The 22,084-nt window shown below is 55.5% G+C and overlaps 2 protein-coding genes across 5 annotated transcripts; one reads left to right on the forward strand and one right to left on the reverse strand.

The window, feature by feature from the left end:
- Positions 1-701: 701 nt before the first annotated feature.
- MIEF2 (mitochondrial elongation factor 2) lies at positions 702-8,746 on the reverse strand. Of its 4 annotated transcripts, none has more exons than XM_039847546.1 (4): positions 7,545-8,746; positions 5,360-5,516; positions 5,009-5,189; positions 702-4,509 (listed from the first exon to the last, which is right to left on the reverse strand). In XM_039847546.1, exons 2-4 carry the CDS (start codon positions 5,504-5,506, stop codon positions 3,455-3,457), a joined length of 1,383 nt encoding a protein of 460 aa, XP_039703480.1. In that variant the 5' UTR covers positions 5,507-5,516; positions 7,545-8,746; the 3' UTR covers positions 702-3,454. The 4 variants fall into 4 exon arrangements, with proteins under 4 accessions (XP_039703480.1, XP_039703483.1, XP_039703479.1 ...); XM_039847549.1 differs by having other exon boundaries at positions 7,494-7,572; XM_039847545.1 differs by lacking the exon at positions 7,545-8,746 and adding an exon at positions 7,436-7,540.
- A 6-nt stretch (positions 8,747-8,752) lies between these two features.
- FLII (FLII actin remodeling protein) lies at positions 8,753-21,916 on the forward strand. The gene is given in 31 exon segments (XM_039847528.1): positions 8,753-8,905; positions 10,631-10,741; positions 11,054-11,125; positions 12,320-12,400; positions 12,680-12,765; positions 12,905-13,066; positions 13,318-13,421; positions 13,767-13,942; positions 14,034-14,191; positions 14,857-14,941; positions 15,373-15,520; positions 15,705-15,838; positions 16,014-16,226; positions 16,496-16,675; positions 17,316-17,398; positions 17,523-17,597; positions 17,825-17,908; positions 18,010-18,181; positions 18,750-18,854; positions 18,942-19,133; positions 19,406-19,594; positions 19,737-19,876; positions 19,959-20,199; positions 20,297-20,451; positions 20,535-20,595; positions 20,682-20,793; positions 20,796-20,809; positions 20,889-20,995; positions 21,089-21,194; positions 21,319-21,384; positions 21,465-21,916. Coding segments are annotated over 31 exon segments (3,810 nt in total). The 5' UTR covers positions 8,753-8,842; the 3' UTR covers positions 21,600-21,916.
- Positions 21,917-22,084: the final 168 nt, after the last annotated feature.

A 22,084-nucleotide genomic window follows, 5' to 3' on the forward strand; every position in this document is an offset into this window, starting at 1 on the left:
TCTGTCTGCTCTCTAGGGCTCCAAGGCTGGCCTCATGGCCAGCTAAGTCCCTGGAGTCCTAAGGGGAAAGGCCCGTTTGGAACCAAAAGTCAGGAAGTGCTTTCCTTTTGTGGCTTAATTATACACATAGCTCAGGGGCAGTTATTCTCGAGATAGATTCTGGCCTATTAAGGTCCCCAAACCAACTAGCTCCTCAGCTGACACTGAACTGATTTCATTTTTCTTCAGAGTATACAAGGCAGATGTGGGGAGCCACAGACACGGGCATTGCTTGTGGGAGTAGGAATTGCACTTCCATTTCCCACTCAAAGTAGTAAGATCCCATGAGAGGAGATTAAGAATACAGCGATGTGGAAGTGAAGGTTGGTGGTCAGTTGAGGTGGGCTGCGTGCTTCTATCTCCCAAATGCAGCCACTTTTCCCTTTCTGCACCAGTCCCGGCTCTGCATTTTGGGGGTGGTTTTCTGGCCTGCTGGCTGAAATCCTTCAGGATCTGAATACTTGAACGGTTTCCATTCCCAGGAATCTTTTAATGAGAAAGCCCATGTGCACAAAGACTTTCTTTAGGCTTTTTTTTTTTTTAAGCGAAGAAACAACTAGACAAGTCAGCTGTAAGGAGATGACTGGTACTCCCACTTGATAGAATATTCTGCAGCTAAGTGTTCCTGAGGAGACATACTTAGTGAATATACAAAAAGGATATATTTTTTAATCTGTTAAGATTTATTTTTCAGTTGTTATGGTAAAGGAGATATGGGTGACATTTGAAATCAGTAAGTTTCTATTTGCCGTTTTTTTTAATCTGCTCTGACAATCCTTTCATCATTAACAGGTAGTATCACTGCTGCACCAGTCATCACAACTCCAGGTTTTGGGTCACTTGATAAAGTTAAATCAAGGACGCAGTTGCCAGATTTTTCCACCACAGCTGAAGAGTCTAAATATTAAAATGTTTAGACCCTGGGCTGAGACCACATCTAGCTCAGAGTTGGAATCATCCTTGCTTCAAAGAAGAACGAGTGAAACTGAGCAGCAGCTAACTAACTACTCATTCAGCTGGCACAGCCTGGGACTGAGCCAACCCAGACAGCTCCTGAAAAGGCTCCTAGCAAAATGGTGGGTTGTTTCCAGTTCTCTAGCTAGAAACTGAAGTCTCAGACGTTAGCCTTGCATTGATGATATAACCATGAACACCTCATTTCTCTCCCTTTTAATTCATTCAACTTTTTTTTCTTAAAGTGTGGTAAGGGGAAATTCAGAGCTACCTGAAGCACAAGGCCTCCCTAGAGGGGACAGCACGCAGGTGTTTAGTCAAACTAAGAAGAGGGGCTCTGGACTGAGCTCACTTTCCAGACTGCTGCCTAGGCCAGCCCTTCACCGGTCACCCTGTGGTCCTGTGTAGTACAGCCATGGTCAGATGTAGTCCTGGCAGTGGGGGAGCTCCTTGTGCTTCGGCTCTGTAGTGCTGGTCAGTAAGGGAGGCTCTAAGGCCCAACAGTCTCTGGTTCAGGGATGGTTCACTTTGTGCCAGGTTCTGGGTTAACACTCCCACCAGCAGTTATTCCTTTCAACTGCCCTTGGACGTGTATTATATAATTCACTGCTTTTTAAATGAGAATACTGAGGCACAGCCTCTGTCTCCAGCCTGTTCCCTTGCTGACTCTCAGTGGCAATTATAGCTGCTTAAGGCTCTCTTTGCAACAGCTCTGGGGCCAAGTTATCTGAATGGCCCTCAGCTAAGCCAGTCACCTGCCCTCTGACCCTTACAATAGCCTCTGCATGCAGCCATTGAGCTGTCTGAATGCCGCAGAGGCAGCCCAGGGTCCTGTACCCAGAGGAACACAGCATCTCATCTGTCCTGTGTGACGATGGTCCCTCAGATGAGGCAGGACTCTGATCCTATCCTCCGTCCTTGTCTTGTAGTCACAGTTGGAAGGGGGGCAGTCACCTTCGGAAGTACAATGGGATGGGAAGAAGAGAAGCAGGATAGGAACGGCATAGCCATGGTGGCCATACTGTAAGTACACCTCACCCAAAGCTTTTCACAGGCCTCCTTTGTCATCTGTGGTGACGAAGTAAGCCCCAGGTTTGACTCCTGTGGAGATACTGAAACACACTTGCTTCCTTATCTGTACAAGGGGGGGTAGGGAGGTTGCCCTCACTTGTGGGACCCCAAGGAGAAACAAAGGAGGTGGAGAAGTCACATTTCTCTGACAATACGGGCTGAAGGGCTTTGGGGCTGTTTCAGCCATCCCAGAAAGCACAAGGTGGCTCAAAAGTTCAGGCTTTGAAAAGAAACAAAACCCTAACTAGCTGGTTCCCATTACTAAAGCAAGACATCACACCAGAAATCTTGTAATAGTCTCCCTCCATATAACCTACTTTTCCAGTTAAATCATACCATCTCCAGGTTGATCCTAAGCCCCTCTGGCCAAGTTTCCATAACTCCAAACAGCTGTTTATGAGAGCCTAGAATGAGTCACACAGACATTTCAATTTTTTAATTTTTGTTCACATTCTTTGAGGCATAGCTGTTTCAGCAGGAAGGATACCAAATTTAGGAGGGACACCTGAGAGGGAAGGCAGACCCTCCCCTCCCCAGCTCTTCCACCTCTGCTAGGCTTCAGTGGAAATAGATATTGGCTGAGAACAGTTCATGTTGGCACTGAGGAAGTCGGCCTGCACACCAGGCCTCTCTAGGAGGGTCTCACCTCTACTCCAGCCGGGCCAATTAGCAGCTTTCAGGACACTGGGCCAGGCAGGCAGCACAGATCAACTCCTCTTCCCCAGTGAGCGGGGAAGGAGCTCTACTAGGGGCCTCTACTGCCCAAATTGAAAAATTGCCTGGCTAGGGGGAAAAGGGCCTTCCCCAGAGGTATGAGGTGGGCAGCACATCAGGCTGAGCACCCACTCCAGGCTGAAGAGAGCTCGACAAGCAAACTTGACCACAGACAATGGAAAACACTAGCCTTTAGGTCAACCAAAAAGCTGCATTCCGCAGGTAACAAACAGGTGACTCCAGCCCCTGAGGGATAGGCAAATACATGGTATTTACCAATTAGTGCCAGAAGCCTTGGGAGCTGGCACCTGAGGAAAGCACTAACCTCAACAGAAAAATGGAGCTGGCCTTGTTTTGTCACTGAATTCACTGCTGGTGATGATGGACCAAGCTCAAGGTCCTGGGGTCAGGCTCAGAGGGCTGAGGGTGTGTGTGTGAGTGGCTGGTACTCTGGGACACCTGACAGGCAGTCTAGCCACACTCAGGTGACAGCAACCCAAGCTCTCTGAGGTCAAGGTTCCAGTAACTGTCACCTCTACACATGCTAATCCTGTGGGCTTAGGTAATGCACTCTCTTTTATTCTGCCTGAAAAAAAAATGCTCTCCAAATCCCTGGAAGGAAGAGTGTGCGGTTGACCAGCATTGGAACACATGCTGGCTGCCCTTTCCTACCCACCTACAGCAGCCCCTCGGGGGCCTGCAGGCCAAGGTACAGTGCATAGCCAATGTCATCAATCTCCTCCTCATGCAGGCCATTGAGGAGGTTCACACCAGGGTTGAAATGGCAGGGTAAGCTGGCCCGCTCCAGGCTGATGATCAGCAGCTCCAAAGCCTGAAGGAAGCGCTCCCCCAAGGCCTCTTCAGCCCATTCTACCTCCTCTTCCCCAAGACGTAGAACTACCTGGGTCAGGTGGCCCCGGCCCAGCCGCCCCAGGGCTGGGTGGCCTTGGCAGACACTACAGAGCAGCAACAGCAGCCGCCGGCGGGTCCCAACATCATGGTTATCCAGAGCCTGTAGCCTGGCGGCCTCTGCTGGGTACAAATCCTGCAGCCAGAGGTTCCCAGCCAGCCCCTCCAGGGGCCAGGCCAAAAGGAGGCGGTCTCCAACACTGGCACCAGTGACCGTGAGAAGCACAGCAACAGTGAGCTCCAGGTGTTCATGCTGCACCTCCAGCAGCAGCTCCTCTGAAGCTACACAGGGCCGGATCAGGCACCCAAGAAGGGTGCCAATAGCTGGCCAGTTGACGGAGGCAGCTAGTGCTTTGCGGAACAGTTCCAGTAGGACACGGGAAGAGAGGTAGCCACCCACCAGGAAGCGGTCCCAAGGGCTGCTTCCACGGGGGTGGAACTCAAACTGAGTCCTGCGCACAGCCCAGCAGCGAGGGTCCCTAGCCACAGTGTCCATGCCTGGTACCAGGCTCCACAGGCCTGGTTCCAACACCAGGGGTGCCAGGAGACGCACGTGGTCAGCGGCCCCTGCCTGCAGGCCATCATAGAGCGGCCCCCCAGGCACAAGTGCCCCAAAGGGCAGTTCAGGGAACTTGCTCCTCAAGTAGGCCTGTAGCTCCAGGGCAATGTCTCCGGCCAGCTGTTTAGCCAGAGCCACTTGGGACAATGGGATGGTCACATGGTCCCGCTCAAACACCAGCAGTTTCTCCTGGAATGTCAGGCACAATGGTGCTGGGGAGCTAAGCTGAGACGACGGCTGAGGGTCGGCATCTGTGGGCCCCTCTGCAGAGTGAAAGGGCCAGGGAACATGTCAGAAGTCCCTGTGTCGAGCCAAGAGAACTCTACCCAATTCCTGTGTGCCAGCCCTGGCCCTCATTTTCCTCACCTGTAAAATGACCACTTGAGAATGTACTTAGCTCAGGTCCTCACTTAAAAAGAACACTTTGATGACAAATTCTCATTGCCCCAAATCCCCAACATTCTGGGGTCAAAACAGCTTCATGCAGTTTCCCCCATCTGAGGCCTCCCGTCATATGGCTTCTGCCCTGCTCCAGTACCATCCCTGAAGTCCACAGGTTCCAGTGGCTGGAGCCTCAGCACCACACAGGAAGTAGGAGGGCAGAGAAACACCACCATAAACATGCAGGGAGCCCGTGTGCTTGGAGAAGCAGAGACTTGCATAGGTCGCAGGGTCAGTCAGTGGCAGGGCCTGGTCACATTTCCTGAATGTGACCACCAAAGGGGTACCCACCCAGGTTAGAGGGGAAGGGGTGCCATTCACCTGGGGCAGAGGGCAAGGGGGCTGGGAGCAGCACAGGTTGGCTGAGGGCAGCAGGTGGGGACTGGGACTGTAGGCGTGGCGTGGCCTTGAGCAGGCTCAGTTCTTTCCAACTGTCCTCCAGGGATGTGGTATCCCCCTTAGTGTCATCTTCGTCCTGAGGGCCGGTGGCCCTATCAATGAGCTGCAGGCAGAGTGACATATCAGAACATCCAAGGCCTGGGGAACCATGGCAAAGCCCTGGGGCAAAGCAAACCAGGTTCCTCACCCCATGACCCATGACCCCATTGTAGGCTTCAGCCCTGTCATCCTCCTCTGGGAGCCCCAGGTGTAACTGGTCCAGCGTGGCCTTACCCTCTTCACAGCCAGGGTGGCAATACCCAGCACGGCAGCCCCGCCCATGCCCAGTACCAGGCGGGCATTGGCCAGGAGGAAGTCCACAGCACTGCCCAGCATGTCGTCGTCATGCCGCTTCTTCCGTTTCTGGGAAAACTCTGCCATGTCTGTCTGCCTATAAGAGAGTCAGGGTGTAGGGAACAAAGTGTGGGGCAGGCAGGCTAGCAATGGGGCAGGCGTGGGTAGGCACTCTGGCTGCTATCATGCTGGGGTTGCGAGTCAAGCCCATGTGGGGGATTCCTGAAAGTTTCAAGAGAAAGGGACCACTCGAAGGGTTTCTGGTGAGGAGATAGGGAACTGCCTGAGCCCCTTTCCCTAAACCTGCAAATAACCTACCTATCCCCTGGACAGGATGGCTCACACAGAAAGGCCCTGCAGCAGGTCAGAGAGGGGGGCCAATCTCCCCAGCCCTACCCTCCAGGACTCCTGACATCACCAAAGACCCAAAAGGGGGATTTCATCATCACCCCAATTTTAGAAACAGGCTGCTGAATAGTGGATACTTGGACCCACAACTGTAAAGCCTCTAGACTCTCGTCTATCCCTGGAGTCCTCTCAGTTCCCCAGCCTTATGATCAAGCTCTAGAGGCTGACTCGCCTTGGCTCTTAATCAGGGCTAGGCACAGCAAGAAGAAACAAGGTCTGGCGAAAACCACAACTTGAGGTCCTAGAGAGCCCGCCCTAAAGGGCCTCTCAGACCTTTAGGGGACCTCAGTATGGCCAGTTACCCCCAAATCTCAACAGGGTAGCCCCCAGAAGCATAGCTATCAAGTCAAAGGACAGTGAGATGGCCCAGGCTGCCGGTGGTGGGACAAGATGGATGGGGGATGGAGGATGTCAATAGGTAAATGCCAGTTAATGCCGAAGGCCCTACTGTCAAGACAGCTGGCAAGGTAACTCTAAACACAAAGACTCCAAACAGAGCACTGGCCCAATGCCTGTGGACAGGGGCCTCTCTAGGCCACTTGGGACAATGGTGTGTATGTGGGAGCTGTCCTCAGCTGTGGGGAGCCCAAGTAACAGAGAAGGTAAACTGAGGGCCTGAAGCTCCAGCTATGTGCTCACCTGTAAAGTGGCACAGGCAGCAAGGAGGAGCCCAGAACAGTGAGGATGGGTGGGGCCCAGCACTTGGGAAGTAGAGGAAGAGACACTCTCCCAGGACCCCATCCGCCAAGCCCCAGCCTCAGGTTCTTCTAGAGGGACTCTTCCCCTCAAGCCGTGAGAGCTGAGGGGGTGTGTGATCAAGGGAGCAAGCTCAGGGGACTAGGCATAAGTGTCTCACTGAAAGCGCCTAAGCAGATGACCCTGAGCTCAGAGCCAGCTGGGGCACCAAGGACTTCAGCCCTCTCTGCCAGGCTGTGAGTGCCAGATGTCCAGATTCCTGGAACAGCTGAAGCCTGAAGCACTTAAGGACTCAGCCCCAACACCCGCCCCTCATTTGCCCAAACTAAAAATAGGCACTTGGGCCTGGATTGGTCAAAGGCAGCCCAGCAGCCAGCTTGTTCCCTCATAGATTATCAGTACCGTCACCGGCCTCCTCCGCTAGGACCAGCAATACAGAGTGCAAACTAAAGCGCTTTCAACAACCCCCACCTGTCTTAACCTGGGATTCAGCCCAACCCCTAGGGGGATCACGCTGGCCCCAACCCGGAGCACTCCAACTCCAGGCAGGGAGAAAGGGTGTGCATGGTTAAAAATAACCCGACTCTGTGCATTCGGGCCCCAAGGACCCATGGGATGTCGCCTGTCCTTCTTCTCCTCCAACAAACCTAGGGCCGGGCTGAGCGGGCCGCACAGCAGCCCCTAAGAGACTGTGAAGGCCCCATTCACAGGAGAAGGAACCGAGGCCCTGAGAAACTCACTGAAGTACCCAAGGCGGAATTCGAACTCCGGCCTGGGGGCCCAAAGCCATTCCCTCCCTCCCCGGCCCAGACCGCGAGCTCTGGCGGAGGCCACGCCCCCGACTTGCGTCGGGGGCACCCTCAATGCCGGGGCCTAGGTGATGAGGGCCGCCCTACCGCGCTCCGGACGTACCCGCGTCGCGGGTTCAGCGCGCCGACCCGCACCCGCTCGGGAATGGAATGTGAAAGACCTGAGAACCGAACGCTGAGGCCCGGAACGCACGCAGACGACGAGGGCCTACCTCCAATCGAAGCGCTCAAGGCCCGCGCCCTTGTTCCAAAATACTTCGTGGTTTAGCCAATAGTGGCCAGGCCACGCCTCCTAACCAGGTTGCGCGCTCCCTCGGGGCGGGACTTTTCGACGCACCCCGAATTTAAAGGCGCAGGAATGAGTTCCCATCCCGTAGTCCAGTTGTGTAGTGGCAGTTTGCGGAATGAGCCGACACCTGGAGCCCATCGTAAAGTGTGTGCGCTTGTTATGTATGTGAGCCTCTACTGTGCAGAAAGCTATCTGGGCCCGCGTTCTTTCCAGGGGCTGGGTAGACAGGCGGTAGCTGGCCCAGAGGCCTGAAGGTCTGACCCTTTTGATTGCCTCTGCGAGAGTGTCTTGGTGGCCTCGTTAATATCTGTTGGCCCATTGGGCACACAGCGTGACTCAGGGGCCTACCCTTGCCTCCTGCTCTGTGTGACCTTGTGTGGGCCACTTCTTGACCAGGGCCTCAGTTTTCTCTCCTGTGAAATAGGAACACCAGACATCCTCCACCCCTGTGAATGATTGGTTGTGCATATAACTTGTTGTTCATTCGGCATTTATTTATTGGGGGCCTACTATGTGCCGGCCAGGGAGGGCGAGAAGCAGATAAATGGACAGGGGGTGGTGACTCCAATTGAAAATCATAACGCCATTTATTGAGCGACTGCTGTATGCCATGAGCTACACCTGCGTTTGTTCACTTGTTTCTGGCAACAACCTTAGGAAGCTTCCACAGATGAGGAAACAGGCCAGGAGCAGGCCTAGGATTGCCCAGAGCTTTAGGACCCAAGGGCGTAGGCTCCTACTACCAATGGTAGCCACGCAGGGCCTGGCTGGCGGATAGAAACTCCCTGGGCCGCTGCGCTCCCGGGCCTGGGTCCAGGATCTCTTTCCGGCCACGGCCAACTTCAGCTACTGCAGTGCAGGAGACAGGTGTTGCAGAGCCTGTGACAAACCCCCTGCTCTGGGAGTCAGGGACTTAGCTTGTAGGTTATGAAGTCTCCTGCGCGAGCACACGGGACGCCCGGACTCCTCGAGTCCCCTCCAGTCCTTGAACAGACGGGGAAACTGAGGTCCGGAGAGGCCTAATGCCCCCAAGGGAGAGTGCCAGTGCTCCCCTCAATGTGTCTGGAGGCGCCCAGGCTGGAGTGGCGCGGCCGGGACTCCGCCTTCGCGCCGGGCGGGGGCGGGTTAAAGGGGCGGGGTCGGCAATGGCCCAGCCCGTGGCTCTCCCGGCCGCCCCCCCGCCGCCCGCGCTTGGCCCGGCCCGGCAGCGAGAACGGCGCCATGGAGGCCACCGGGGTGCTGCCGTTCGTGCGCGGCGTGGATCTCAGTGGCAACGACTTCAAGGTGAGCTGACCTGGCGGTGGGCCGGGCTCTCCTCCAGGCTGTTTCTTCCGCTCCGGCCTGTGCCGGTCTCCGCTTCCTGGCCCGCCCGCCTCCGGGCCCAGTGCCACTCGGGACTGCAAACGGGGTCGGGTGGGGCTCTCCCGGGCCTCGAGTCCCCCGCCTCGAACGAATTCCCAAGGCCTCTGCTCAGTGCCCGCATGGGAAGACCGGGCCGGCGCGGACGTGTGGGCTCGAAGTCACACCAGGGCGTGGGCCGGGAGCCCCCACCCCTTGTCTTGGTGTCTTGGCCCCGCCCCGACCGGAGAGTAGGGCGGGAGTCATTGAGTACTGCTGCTGTCCCCGCAGCCCCCCTTCCCCGACCCACTGAGGTCACACGCCCAAGCCAGGCCCTGACTCACTACCGCGCTGCCGGCTGTCTTGGGGCGGGTCTATAGCTCATCACTGCCACTGCCCTGCCCCCGCCATCCTGTGTGGTCTTGGGCAAGTCACTTCCCCTCTCAGAGCCTCTGTCTTCTCATCCAGTGTAGGAACTTAAAAGTAGTCCTCTTGGAAGCATGGATTAGTTGGTATGGAGAGCGTGTGAGGAGTGCAAAGCCCTGGGTGGCGGTGGTCTGAGCGGCTGCTGGACTTATAGACCAGGGCCATATAGAGCCTGAGCCCAGCCTTCCAGCCAGTTGGTGAGTGAGGTGGTTCTAGAGTCAAGGATGAGGTGAGCAGTGAAGTGACCAGAGGAGGCAAGGCAGGAGTGAAGGTGAGAGTTGGCCTGGTACTAAGAGGGTCAGCCCAGGCTTCAGGGTGGGTGAGTGGGCAGATGCAAACTGGAGTCAGCTTAGTGTCAGCCTGAGTCTACAGAGTCTGGGAGACCAGGCTTTGGCTATGGTCAGGGGTTAGACCAGGGCTGTGGAGGCAGACAGGTTCTGCCTGCATTTACCCACAGGTGCACACACGTTTGACGCCATGCACAAGTGACTACATCATCTTCTCAGCCTCCTTCCCAACCATCCTCACCTGGTATCTCCAAGTGTTCTCCCAGACTGGGAGTCTGAGTCACTGGTGGGGAATGTGGCTTCAGGGGGAAGGGAGGGGACATCAGCCAAGGGCACTGAAGGCACGTGCTACCCCAGGCTCCCTGCCACAAGGGCTGGAGGTACTGAGGTGGGCATTCAAATGTGGGAAATGAATGGATAAATGAATGAATGAGACAGTACCTGTGAAGGGTGGGGAGCTAGGGCCTTGCACTGGAAGTTTGGACCTTGCCACAGATGGCTTGTATATTGATGGAACGGCGGGGGCACAGATGGAACAGAGGCTCAGCGAGTATCCCCATCCCAGGTGACCTAAGCAGGTCCTGGAAATCTGGGCAAAGGCATTCGAGCCAAGCTAACCACACAGCTGGATGCTGGGGTAGCACCTGAAACAAGCCAGTTTCATCCTGACCCTCCTGGGGCTCAGAATCCAGCAAGACAGATTTAGGCCAGCAGCCATCCTGATAATCAGTTGGTCCTCACAATACTTTTGTCATGAGGGAGCTTTTATTAGCCCTATTTTATGGATGAGGAACTTGAGGCACAGAGTGGCAAAGTGACTTGTCCGGGGTCACACAGCTGGTGAGAGAGTTGGCTCTGTTGCTCCCCCAAAGGCTTACATGGGCAGCTGGAGCCATAGAGGGTGGTATAGCAGGGACATTCCTCTCCCAGACCAGCCTCACCATGACATACTCCACAGGGAGGCTACTTCCCTGAGAATGTTAAAGCCATGACCAGTCTGCGATGGCTGAAGCTGAACCGCACTGGCCTCTGCTACCTGCCGGAGGAGTTGGCCTCCCTACAGAAGCTGGTAAGGGGCTTCAGCAGACAGGGTGGGTCTCTGTGGATGGGGATAGGTCGGGTGGGGCAGAGCCTGTGCAGAAGGCAGATGACATAGAAGATGTTGATAGCCATGAGCAGAGCTGGCAGAGACAGAGAGAGCACCCTATCCTGTGAGGTATACAAGAAGGCCAGGTCTGTGAGAGAGGGAGGCTGCAGAGGTGGACTGGGCCTCTCTTGTTGAGGGCCACCTTGGATGGTGCAAGATTGTGGTGGCAGATGGGGACTCTATATAGACACCCTGCTTACTCCACTGAACCTCTACTCTCTTCTCTCGGCCCAGGAGCACTTGTCTGTGAGCCACAACAACCTGACCACACTTCATGGAGAGCTGTCGAGCCTGCCATCACTTCGGGTGAGGGCTGCTGGAGGCCACCAAACTTGGAGTTGGGGACTGGAGTCCAGCCAGAGATATGAGGGCAGGGCCAGATCCCAAGCTGGGCTAGCACCTCTGCCCATCCCTGTGTCGGACTCAAAGGCTTGTTCCTAAGGGAAGCTTGAGGATATAATAATGCCCTGTGTTAAGTAACCTATGGGGGAAACAAAGTAAGAAATCCAGAGTCTCACCTTTTTTTTTTAACAACTACAATAACAACTGTTAGTGGCTAAAACCCAACTATTTTATGTGGGTTTTTTCTTATAATTCTGACTTCTACATGTTCACAGCTGAGGACACTTGGCCACAGAGGCAAGTCACTTGCCAGAGGTTACACAGCCAGGCAGTGGTAGAGCTGGGTTAAGGTGGGTTTAGCTAGGAGCGGAGGTGGTCGGGGTGGCTTGCTCATCCTTCTGCTCTTTACGGAGCCTCTGACACTCCAGACCATCAGGCTCCTGGCCAGACCCTCTAGGCCTTGGCAAAGGTCATTTCCATTCACGGGTGGAGCCCTGAGATGTTAAGGGCACAGCCTCTGGATACAGGCTGCCTGAATTTACATCAGCTCTGCCACTTCCTGGGTGTATGACCTTGGACTAGTCCACTTTCTGGGCAGGAGGGAGGGGGGTGGGGTTCAGTGGGAGACCGCTGTGAAGCAGCATGGCACCACACAGACATAAGGGCCGAAGGAGAGGCAGCAGCCTCCCTGTGCCCTACTGTTACTTGCCATCATGGCACTATCCCCTGGCCTGTTCTCTCTCCCCCTTAAACTTTCTACAGGTCTGTAGTATGAGAAGGTTTCAGCCCTAAGGGGAGAGAAAACAGACTTGCTCAGCCCGTATCTGATTTCTTTGGGCCAACCTTCTCCCTCTGCTCTAGAAGCCCGTGACTCAGAGCTACACCCCTATCTTGCCCTCTGGAATTGAGATGAGTTTCCCCGAGGACCTTGTGCTGGGCTCTAGGGCACATTTGAGCTGGGCTTTGAGGTGTGAATAGGAGCTCACAGGGAGGCTAGGAAGAGCTTGCCAAGTAGAGGGACTATGAGTAAAGACCAAGGTGGAAGAGCATTCAGACCTGGCCTCCAGTGAACTTCCTGAGGAGGTGTTTCTCCCTCATCTCTCTGCTTCTCCTGGAGGAAGAAGCCAGGAGTCATAGACTCCCATGGTTTATCCCCAGGCCATCGTGGCTCGAGCCAACAGCCTGAAGAATTCTGGAGTCCCTGATGACATCTTCAAGCTGGATGATCTCTCAGTCCTGGTCAGTGGTTACCCACCCACTCTGATGGTCCCTGGGGCCATTGTTATCCTATTTTACATACAGAGAAACAGGGGCTTAGAGTAAGCAGTGCCTTGCCCAAGGTTACTCAGATCTTTAACTTAGGCACCCTTCTTCCCAGGGCCCTGCTGTCTTCTTTTGGCCCTAAAACCCTCTCATCTACTCCCCTCAGTGCCCTGGCTGATCCCCCAGCCTGGCAGAGGACTGGCAAAGTGGGACCAATGCCGACACCCCTGACCTTGTCTCACCCCTCCTACTCAGGACTTGAGCTACAACCAGCTGACAGAGTGCCCGCGGGAGCTGGAGAATGCCAAGAACATGCTGGTGTTGAACCTCAGCCACAACAGGTGCCTGTCAGGCCGGGTAGGGGAACTGGGCAGGGCCACAACACAGTGGGGAGCAGGCAGGTCCTGGAGGTGGGCATGTGGCACTGACTGGGCAGCCCCTGCCTGCCTCACTCCCTCTCTCCGTCCCTCCTGCCCACAGCATCGACACCATTCCCAACCAACTCTTCATCAACCTCACTGACCTGCTGTACCTGGACCTCAGCGAGAACTGCCTGGAAAGCTTGCCTCCACAGATGCGCCGCCTGGTGCACCTACAGACACTCGTGCTCAACGGGAACCCACTGTTACATGCACAGCTCCGGTTGGCACCGCTCAGGCCACACCCTTCCAGAACTCACCCCTGGAGAATCTGGCCTGGTCCCTCAGCTCCCCAGTGACCCTGGCCCTTCCCACTTTGGGTTCGGTGTGGGCTGTGCCCCGCGGCCAGGCCCCATCTCAATCCCCTGTCCCTTCCACTCCACCGCACAGCCTGTTTGGCCTTGTCCCCTCAGACTCTCTTGGCCCCATGCTTTTAGCCCTGTGCCTGGCCTGACCACCTGCGTCTCCCTGCAGGCAGCTCCCAGCTCTGACAGCCTTGCAGACCCTGCACCTGAGGAACACCCAGCGCACCCAGGGCAACCTCCCCACCAGCCTGGAGGGCCTGAGCAACCTTGCAGGTTGGCAATCCCCTTGGTGACCCCTTGGGCTCTGGTCCCCTCAGGTCCCTATGGAGGAAGGGATTGAACCTCACTTCTCTGACCACCTCCCAGAAGGGAAGGATATGGTTATACAATCATCCCCGTCATTATGATGACTAGTAGTAACACCAAGTTATGAGCACCGACTTCATGTTTAGACCCACTGGTGCAAGGAAGTTTCTCCAAATGGAGCAATGGAGGCTCTAAGAGGTTAAGTCAGTTGCTGAAATTCACAGAGCCTCGAGGTGGTAGAGCTGGGGTTCAAACTAGGACTGGTTGCTGGCTGTGTGGGCCCTGGCTGATGTGCCCCACCCTGTGCCCTAGATGTGGACCTTTCCTGCAACGACCTGACACGGGTTCCTGAGTGCCTGTACACCCTCCCCAGCCTGCGCCGCCTGAACCTCAGCAGCAACCAGATCACGGAGCTATCCCTGTGCATCGACCAGTGGGTGCATGTGGAGACCTTGAACCTGTCCCGCAATCAGCTCACCTCACTGCCTGTGCGTCCCGGCCTGGGGAGGAGTACGGGAAGGATGCTGTGTCACCCTGGCTGCTACCCCTAACTCCTGCCCCTGCCTCCTTCCCCTCCAGTCGGCCATTTGCAAGCTGACCAAGCTGAAGAAGCTATACCTGAACTCTAACAAACTGGACTTTGATGGGCTGCCCTCAGGCATTGGCAAGCTGGCCTGCTTGGAGGAGTTCATGGCTGCCAACAATAACCTGGAGCTGATTCCTGAAAGCCTCTGCAGGTGTTGGGGCAAGGCTGGGCAAGTGGGGCAGGGGGATCACAGCATTGAAAACCCCAGAATCAGAGCGGGAACCCACCTTGTGGTCTTTGTGCATCATACAAAATAGATGGGTTAATTTGGCTTCACGAATAAAGACCCCATAGTCCTGTGCCAGCAACCCTAATCTGGGTTCCCCAGAGCACTCGTTGGGAGGACACCGATAGGGACAAGGCCAGAGGCATTGCTGTGTGAGTTGCAGACACAATGCTGCTTCCATGCCCTTCTGGAGGCCACAATGTCCACTAGTGTGGTCTCCTGGCTCTCAGAAATTCTTCAGGCAGAGAATAGAGAACTGCTGCCCCCAGCAGCTTCCAGAGTAATTTGAGGACAGAACATGTTTTTTGGTGCCCTCTTGTTTGTATCCAGGGGCCCTTAATCTGCAGAAGTCCACTTGGGAAAGTCGTGCTCCATCAAAGTCAAAAAAGAACTTCCCAGTCACTTAGCTGTGAGGAGACTCCAGTTCCCTGTGCTCCAGCGTTCCTTCCCTTTCCACATGTTAAAGCCCACTGGTTTCTTAACTAGGTGGGCAGCTCAGTCCCCTGGCCCTACTTGTCTCCCTTCTCCCAGGACTGGAAGCTTCCCTGCCCCGCTTTTACCTCCCTGAGGCCCTGGCTCTGTCTTCACAGGTGCACAAAGCTGAGGAAACTCGTCCTGAACAAAAACCGCCTGGTGACCCTCCCAGAGGCCATCCACTTCCTGACGGAGATAGAGGTCAGGGCAAGCCCTGGCCAGCGCTGAAAGTTGGGTGGGGTTTGAGGTTGAAGTTAGTGGCGAGGGCAGAGGTACAGACAGAGCTTCAGGAAAGACCAAGTTCAAAAGTGTTACTAGAGTGAAGGGAATCCAGCAGAGGCCTCCTGGAGGGGTGGCCAGTGCTAGGGTGCTTTTGGGAAGAAAGTAAGCCACATCCCTGTATCCATATGCTAGACAGCATCATTTAAGTCCCACAGCCAGCCCACAGGGTCGCATTTCACAGAAGGAAAAACTAAAGCTCACAATGGGCAGCCACAGAGTTGGGATGAGAACCCAGACCCCTGACCCCAGCTCTGGACCTCTCAGGCCTGCAAAGAGCAAGAAACTGGGTTTGGTGTGGCTAGGAGGTAAGACTCAGGCTCAGCACCACCTCTGCTCAACCCATGAAACAGGTCCTGGATGTGCGGGAGAACCCCAGCCTGGTCATGCCTCCCAAGCCTGCTGACCGCACTGCCGAGTGGTACAACATTGACTTCTCACTGCAGAACCAGCTACAGCTGGCAGGTGCCTCTCCTGCCACAGTGGCTGCGGCAGCAGCTGGTAAGCAGGGGACAGTCTGGCCTGAGAGTTGGGGGTTCTTTTCTGATGCTTTACTTAATCCATCCATAAGCTGGGTGAGACACTGCTCTTTAGACCCTGGTGGATGGGGATGGCTCCTGGTTTGCTGGATACCCCAGGGGGCAGGCCCAGCTAGAGCTCTGCTGTTTGCCCTTCCCCTAAGCAGGGGGTGGGCCCAAGGACCCCCTGGCTCGGAAGATGCGGCTACGGAGGCGCAAAGACTCAGCCCAGGATGACCAAGCCAAGCAGGTGCTGAAGGGCATGTCAGACGTGGCCCAGGAGAAGAATAAAAAGCAGGAGGTAAGTTAGGCCAGTGATTGGGACAGGACAGGTAGCCCTAGGCTCTGCTCAAGACAGACTGTGAGACAGGTCAAGAGAGGGAGGGGGCCCTGGGCAAAGGCCCCGAGGTGGGTGGTAAGTAGAGAGACCAACCTGAGTCACAGAGTCAACCCATGCATTGTTACTGTGACTCCAGGAGAGTACTGACACCCGAGCCCCCAGGGGCAAGGTGCGGCGCTGGGACCAGGGCCTGGAGAAGCCTCGCCTCGACTACTCAGAGTTCTTCACAGAGGATGTGGGCCAACTGCCTGGCCTGACCATTTGGCAGATCGAGAACTTTGTGCCTGTGCTGGTGGAGGAAGCCTTACATGGCAAGTTCTATGAAGCTGACTGCTACATCGTGCTCAAGGTGAGAGTCAGTACACCGTTAGGAGCTACATGAACCCCCAGTGACCTCATCTTAGATAACTCAGAATCCCCAATCTCACAATTTTGTTCACTGAGGCAAGGTAGGGGGGTAAGGTTTTGCCAATAAGGCCAGGTAGACATGGCCCAGGCAGAAGTGTGGGTGGTGCACCTGTCCTGGGGCTAAGGAACCTCTGCCCATCAGAGCAGCCTCTCTGGCGTGAGCTGGGAAGCCAGGACTGTCCAGTGAGGGCTGACATGGTTGTCTTCCAGACCTTTCTGGATGACAGTGGCTCTCTGAACTGGGAGATCTACTACTGGATCGGTGGGGAGGCCACACTCGACAAGAAGGCTTGCTCTGCTATCCATGCGGTGAACCTGCGCAACTACCTGGGTGCGGAGTGCCGCACTGTGCGGGAGGAGATGGGAGATGAGAGCGAGGAGTTCTTGCAGGTACCAGTGGGCTGGAGGGGCCTTCAGGAGGGGTAGGATTGCAGGGGTGGGATTGGAGGGACCGGGCAAGGATGGTGGGTTTGGTTAATGGGAGGGGGCAGGAAACTAAGACCAAAGATTTTTGGGTTGGGACTTAAAGCAGAGAGGGCAGGGACAAATAGAGTGAGGTCAGGGGAGGCAGACGAGGCCAAAGATCAGTGGATACCTGAAGAGAGATGGGAATCTGGGACCAGTAGCAGTTAGTAGGCAGGGCCACAAGCTGAGCACCAAGGAGGCAGGGCTAAGATTGAGACTGAGTCCAGTGAGCAGGGTTAGTGAGCTGAGCTGGTCCACCTGCCAGCTGGTTACGTGTAGACAAGGCCATACACATTAGATTTTACTGATTGACCCAACTTTGCCCTCCATAAACCTGCTTGCTTCTGTACCATGATTTGCGCATATCTGAACATGCTATGTATATCCAAACTGGCACAAGAGTGAACACATTACTATTTTTGTCTATCTTAACACTCCAATACGTGTCTATTTATAGATAGATCTTATTCTTCCTTTTTAACTTTATCGTGGGTTTGTAGCACCTGAGGCACCTGTACACAAGGGGAACAGGGGCAGCTCAGTGATGAACTGCACTCTCACACAGGTGTTTGACAACGACATCGCCTACATCGAGGGTGGAACAGCCAGTGGCTTCTACACTGTGGAGGACACACACTATGTCACCAGGTGAGGGGGTGTGCGGATGAGTGACACTGACCTGGAATCAGCTGGGAAGGATTGAGGGAAGGGTATTAAGAGGTAAATTGGTCCCTTAGCGCCCCCTCCAAGCCACTTTTGCTCCGGCCCCCAGGATGTACCGCGTGTATGGGAAAAAGAACATCAAACTGGAGCCTGTGCCACTCAAGGGGGCCTCTCTGGACCCGAGGTGAGTCCTCATGATGTGAGGTGGGGGTGCTTGACCCTGAACCTCCTCCCCACCAGTGAGGGGCAGATGTGGGCTCTAGAAGAAGCAGCCTTCCAGCAGCCCTTTTAACTCCTGTCCCACAAAGCTTAGCAGGACCAGCAAGGGGGTAAAACCCCAGGGGTGTGGTTGGGGCCTGGGGGCAGTCATTGTCTATACCCATCACAGCCCCTCCTGCCCTTTCTGTCCAGGTTTGTTTTCCTGCTGGACCAAGGGCTGGACATCTACGTGTGGCGGGGGGCCCAGGCCACACTGAGTGGCACTACCAAGGCCAGGTACAAAGACTATACCCTGCTCAAACAGGGTTTTGTGCAAAGAAAAATTGTCACCTGAGAAGGGGTATGGGCCTTACTGAGGACTTTGCACCTTCGCTTAGGCTCTTTGCAGAAAAAATTAACAAAAACGAGCGGAAAGGGAAGGCAGAGATCACACTGCTGGTGCAAGGCCAAGAGCCCCCAGAGTTCTGGGAGGCACTGGGTGGTGAGCCCTCCGAGATCAAGAAGCATGTGCCTGATGATTTCTGGCCACCCCAGCCTAAGCTATATAAGGTGAGTTTTAGTGCAGGGCTGGCCTGACTTTACCAGTGGTCAAGTTGGGAGAGTGGGCCGTGCACCACTGTGGTGACTGTGGTCTCCATCTGGACTTTGGTGTGGAGAGGGTGCCACCTTCTGGACAGGGAATAGCCTGAGTAAAGGTCTGGAGGTTTGCTCTGAGTCAAGCCATGAGAACAGTGTTTAGGGTGTGTGGTTCCTGGAAGGTGGGGCTGGAGGTGGAGGCCAGAGTGCCAGGGTGCCAGGCTTGAGAAGCTGGCCTTAATTCTGTAGGTGACAATAAACCATGGAGGATTGTGAGCAGGAAAAAAAGGACAAGTTAGAGAATTAGAAATGACAGCACTGGGGGAGGATAGGCAGGAAAGCACCATTTAAAAGCCGCCTACTGATAGGATATCCTTAAAATGACCTTGGGGAGGAGGAGGAAACTAAAGCCCAGAGAGGAAGAGGCAGTGGACCTGACTGTACACAGCAAGGCTGGGCAAGGCTCCAAACTAGGGGCTGTTGTGGCTGGGGCTCTTGTCTCCAGATCTTGCCCTTGTTACGTTCACCTTTCTCCTGCCAGGTGGGCCTGGGTCTGGGTTACCTGGAGCTGCCACAGATCAACTACAAGCTGTCTGTGGAACATAAGACGCGACCCAAGGTGGAACTGATGCCGGGGATGCGGCTGGTGAGACACACAGGAAGTGAGGGGAGGAGGCTGGGCTCCCTCACCGAAGGCCTGGCACCAGTTGACCTCTGTCCTTTGGCTCCGCAGCTGCAGAGCCTACTGGACACGCGATGCGTGTACATCCTGGACTGTTGGTCTGATGTGTTCATCTGGCTTGGGCGCAAGTCGCCGCGCCTGGTGCGTGCTGCAGCCCTCAAGTTGGGCCAGGAGCTGTGCGGGATGCTACACCGGCCACGCCACGCCACCGTCAGCCGCAGCCTTGAGGGCACTGAGGCACAGGTGTGCAGTGCAGCCCAGCTGCGCAGGCCATGCCCCTGATCTTGCGGACTGGTTCAAGCCCTGACTCTGTGGATCTGCTACCACCCTACAGAGCTGGGCCCAAGCCCACCACTTTCACACTGATGCCTAGGCCCTGACCTTTCTGTAATTCGCTCTTCCTGCTCTGGTTCCTAGTTCCTGCCCTCACAGGGATGTGCCTGCATTCTGACCTCCTACCCCAACCTTAACCGGGCAGACCCCCACTCCAGCTCCTGTTTTCTCCCCCTTGGCAGGTGTTCAAAGCCAAGTTCAAAAATTGGGATGACGTGTTGACGGTGGACTACACGCGCAATGCAGAAGCCGTGCTGCAGGGCTCAGGACTCACCGGGAAGGTGAAGCGCGATGCCGAGAAGAAAGATCAGATGAAAGCTGACCTCACTGCACTGTTCCTGCCCCGGCAGCCGCCCATGGCGCTAGCTGAGGTGGGGGCGAGGCCTGGGACAGGGCGAGGCTGGGAGTACTTGGCCTGAGCTGACAGCCTTGGGGCCTGTCCTGGGAGGAGCTCTGTGTCCCTTGTCACTGAGGAGGGGCCAGCCCCAGCCCACCAGAAACCTTCACATGCAGGCCGAGCAGCTGATGGAGGAGTGGAATGAGGACCTGGATGGCATGGAGGGCTTCGTGCTCGAGGGTAAGAAGTTCGCGCGGCTGCCTGAGGAAGAGTTTGGCCACTTCTACACACAGGACTGCTACGTCTTCCTCTGCAGGTGCCGTCTCAGCACACCTCCTTTGGCAGGCCCCTACCCTGGTGCTTGGGGGGCCCCTGCTTACTGCCCTCTGACCCTGTAGATACTGGGTCCCTGTGGAATACGAGGAAGAAGAGAAGAAAGAGAAAGAGGAGGAAAAGGCTGGGGCTGAGGGCAAAGAAGGTGAAGAGGCAGCCACCGAAGCGGAGGAGAAACAGCCCGAGGAGGACTTCCAATGCATCGTGTACTTCTGGCAGGGCCGTGAAGCCTCCAACATGGGCTGGCTCACCTTCACCTTCAGCCTGCAAAAGAAGTTCGAGAGCCTCTTCCCGGGCAAGCTAGAGGTGCGCCTGCCACGCTCTCCTCCCCCGCATCTTGCTCAGAACCATACCCCCAAAGCCTTTGGATGGGGTGCTACTCAAAACACTTCCATACCCACAGGTGGTGCGAATGACACAGCAGCAAGAGAACCCCAAGTTCCTGTCCCATTTCAAGAGAAAATTCATCATCCACCGGGGCAAGAGGAAGGTGGCCCAGGGCACCCTGCAGCCAAGCCTCTACCAGATTCGAACCAATGGCAGCGCCCTCTGCACTCGGTGCCTGGCTAGGGGAGGAGCACAGGTGGGCAGGTGAGGTCACTGAGCTACCCTGATTCCTTGCTGACACTCCTCTCCCCCAGGTGCATCCAGATCAACACCGACTCCAGCCTCCTCAACTCCGAGTTCTGCTTCATCCTCAAGGTAGCATCATGGATGTGACCAGGACTATGGGTCTGGGTTGGGGGTTGTAGGCTTGACCTGACCTGAACCCGCTGCGTACTCCCCAGGTTCCCTTTGAGAGTGAGGACAACCAGGGCATCGTGTACGCATGGGTGGGCCGGGCATCAGACCCTGATGAGGCCAAGCTGGCAGAGGATATACTGAACACCATGTTTGATACTCCTACAGCAAGCAGGTGACCACGGTGGGCTGTGGGCAGGTAACTGAGCAAGGGCAGACAGGGGCCCTGGGCTGGACCAATCTTTTTCCCACAGGTCATCAATGAAGGTGAGGAGCCTGAGAACTTTTTCTGGGTGGGCATCGGGGCACAGAAGCCTTACGACGATGATGCTGAATACATGAAGCACACTCGGCTCTTCCGGTGAGGCCGGGCGCAGACCCCTGTCCCAGCTTCTGCCCGAGTCCCGGCACTACTGCTTATGACTTTAGCCTCTCCCTGACCCCTAACCCCCAGGTGCTCCAACGAGAAGGGCTACTTTGCAGTGACGGAAAAATGCTCTGACTTTTGCCAAGATGACCTGGCAGATGATGACATCATGTTGTTAGACAATGGCCAAGAGGTGAGACCCCCACTGACCCTACCCATTCAAGGAGCCCACCCATTTGCAAATGGGAATTCTGAGGCCAGAAGACAGGGGAGTTCTTGAGTCCCTCATGAGACCACCTCCCCCGCCATCCCCACAGGTCTATATGTGGGTAGGGACCCAGACAAGCCAGGTGGAGATCAAGCTGAGTCTGAAGGCCTGCCAGGTGAGCTGTGTAGAGGGGAGGGCCGAGGCTGCCCCTAGTGATCTGAAAGGCCTGAGGCTCACACACATCCTGCTCACCAGGTATACATCCAGCACATGCGAGCCAAAGAGCACGAGCATCCCCGCCGCCTGCGCCTTGTCCGTAAGGGTAATGAGCAGCATGCCTTCACCCGATGTTTCCACGCCTGGAGCACCTTCCGCAAGGCCCTGGCCTAGGGCGACCATTATCAGCCTGCACTGTCCCAGTCGAAAACCCAAGCTCTGGGTGAGGGAGAGGAAAAGCCTCTGTCCATCCACCACCTGCCAGCAGAGGCTGTATGCAGGTGGCAGCCCCTGCCCCAGTCACCCTCCAGTGCCACGGTCCCCAGCAGCACAGCCCAAGCAGTACCAATGGGGGTAACCCTGACTGGTGCCCACAGAGGTCTGGAAAATTAGACTCTTGGTATGAGCTCACATGTAACACCCCTCTTCCCCTGCCAGGGATAAAGCAGATGTGGTTATCCTTTTGAGATATTAAATGCTTTTATTTTCAATATTAAAAATCAGTATTTTTAATATTAAAACAACACTAAATTTAACAAAACAACAGAAAAATCCCAAAGATACAATCGATTGACAGAAAAACCCATAGTGACCACCCACCCAATCTACCCCCCGACACACACACCTGACTAGTCCCCAGTCCTGGATGCCCAGGGAGG

Source organism: Pteropus medius, unplaced genomic scaffold, assembly GCF_902729225.1.
Source record: "Pteropus medius unplaced genomic scaffold, Ma_sr-lr_union100, whole genome shotgun sequence".
Classification (NCBI taxonomy): Eukaryota; Metazoa; Chordata; class Mammalia; order Chiroptera; family Pteropodidae; genus Pteropus; species Pteropus medius.